General features: G+C 50.1%; 1 protein-coding gene across 1 annotated transcript; it reads right to left on the bottom strand.

Annotated features, from left to right (window-relative positions):
• Positions 1-7: 7 nt before the first annotated feature.
• On the bottom strand, positions 8-1,372 carry LOC105556093 (the record flags this gene model as incomplete). Its single annotated transcript, XM_012003171.1, has 1 exon — positions 8-1,372. A coding segment is annotated over exon 1 (1,365 nt), but the record flags the coding sequence as incomplete, so codon positions are not given.
• Between the last annotated feature and the right edge of the window lie 13 nt (positions 1,373-1,385).

Below are 1,385 nucleotides of genomic sequence, written 5' to 3'. Positions count from 1 at the left end.
AATCAGCCGGATTAGAAGTTCCAGGAATGTATCTCCAGTGAGCGGCTGGAGTGAGTTCTTGAATTTGAGCCACCCTGCTCCTGACGAAATCCTTCCAGCGTGATGCATGAGATCTGATCCACGAGAGTGTCACTAGAGAGTCCGTCCACATATGCGTTGCCGTTACGTCCATGTTCAAAGTGGCTTCGACGTATTGCAAGAGTCGAGAGAGCAGTAGAGCGGCTGTGAGTTCAAGTCGCGGGATTGAGAGCCGCTTGAGGGGTGCTACCTTAGTCTTGGAGCACACAAGTGAGAACGTGGCGCCGTTTGAGTCGTGAACGGATATGTATACGGCTGCAGCCATTGCCAATTGAGAGGCATCAGGGAATCCATGAAGTTCCACTTGCGAGTCGCTCCACGTATTGAGCCACCGAGGTATTGAGAGCCTGGCCAGGCTTGTGAGTTCTTCTCTGATGCAGAGCCACCGGGTTGAGAGCTGGGATGGCAGTGGGTCATCCCATTGGAGCTTGTTCTGCCACAGCTCCTGCAAGAGAATGTTGGCCTTGATCACGACAGGTGATGCAAAGCCAAGTGGATCGAATATCTGAGCCACTTCAGATAAGACGAGGCGTTTTGTGATTCTGCCTTCCGTGCGTGAGCTTCGTGTTGAGAATGTAAAGGTATCTTGTTGAGGGAGCCATTGTAGTCCGAGTATCTTGGTTGCGCAGTCGTCGAATGTGATTGATAAGCCTTGGTCTTCGCTGTCGATGACAGTCTTGAGTATGTCGAGATGAGTTGCATGCCATTTTGATAGTGGGAAGCCGCCCGCCATGCAGAGGCCCCTTAGTTGTTGTGCGACCTCCTGCAATTGTTGAATCGTATCAGCACCACCAAATATATCAGTGACATACCTGCCGTGAGTGATCACCGGCACAGCCAGTGGGAAACTATGTCCTTCGTCTTCTGTTAATTGTAGCAAGGTCCGTACGGCTGAGAATGGTACGACCTTCTTCCCGTAAGTGCCCGTTGTTGAATGATATGGCACCTCATTGAGCTGATTGTCCATCCAGAGTATCCGCTGTAACTCCCAGTCATCCTTGTGAATCTGAATCGGTCTGTCCATTTTGGTGATGTCCGTAGCGAAAATGTGACGATGTCTACGTATCCTAGGTAGAACATCCAAGATGTTCAGATGTAGCTTTGCTCCAGTGTACATGAGGTAGTTGACCGGGTAGCCTGATGTGGATGCGCTAGAGCCATTGAAAACCACCCGCAGTTTCGTTGTAATACTGGCCGGCTTGAGACCACCGTGATGTGTCAGTTGAAAGTGTGAGCGATGACTGGAGATGAATGATGCCTTCGTAATGTGGTTGAGTGTCTCGTAATCAATCATGAATTGTTGATGG

This window comes from Vollenhovia emeryi, unplaced genomic scaffold (assembly GCF_000949405.1).
Source record: "Vollenhovia emeryi isolate VEMERY1.0 unplaced genomic scaffold, V.emery_V1.0 DF949120.1, whole genome shotgun sequence".
Classification (NCBI taxonomy): domain Eukaryota; kingdom Metazoa; phylum Arthropoda; class Insecta; order Hymenoptera; family Formicidae; genus Vollenhovia; species Vollenhovia emeryi.
Note: the sequence above shows the minus strand (reverse complement) of the source record. Positions and strands in the feature narration are given on the sequence as shown.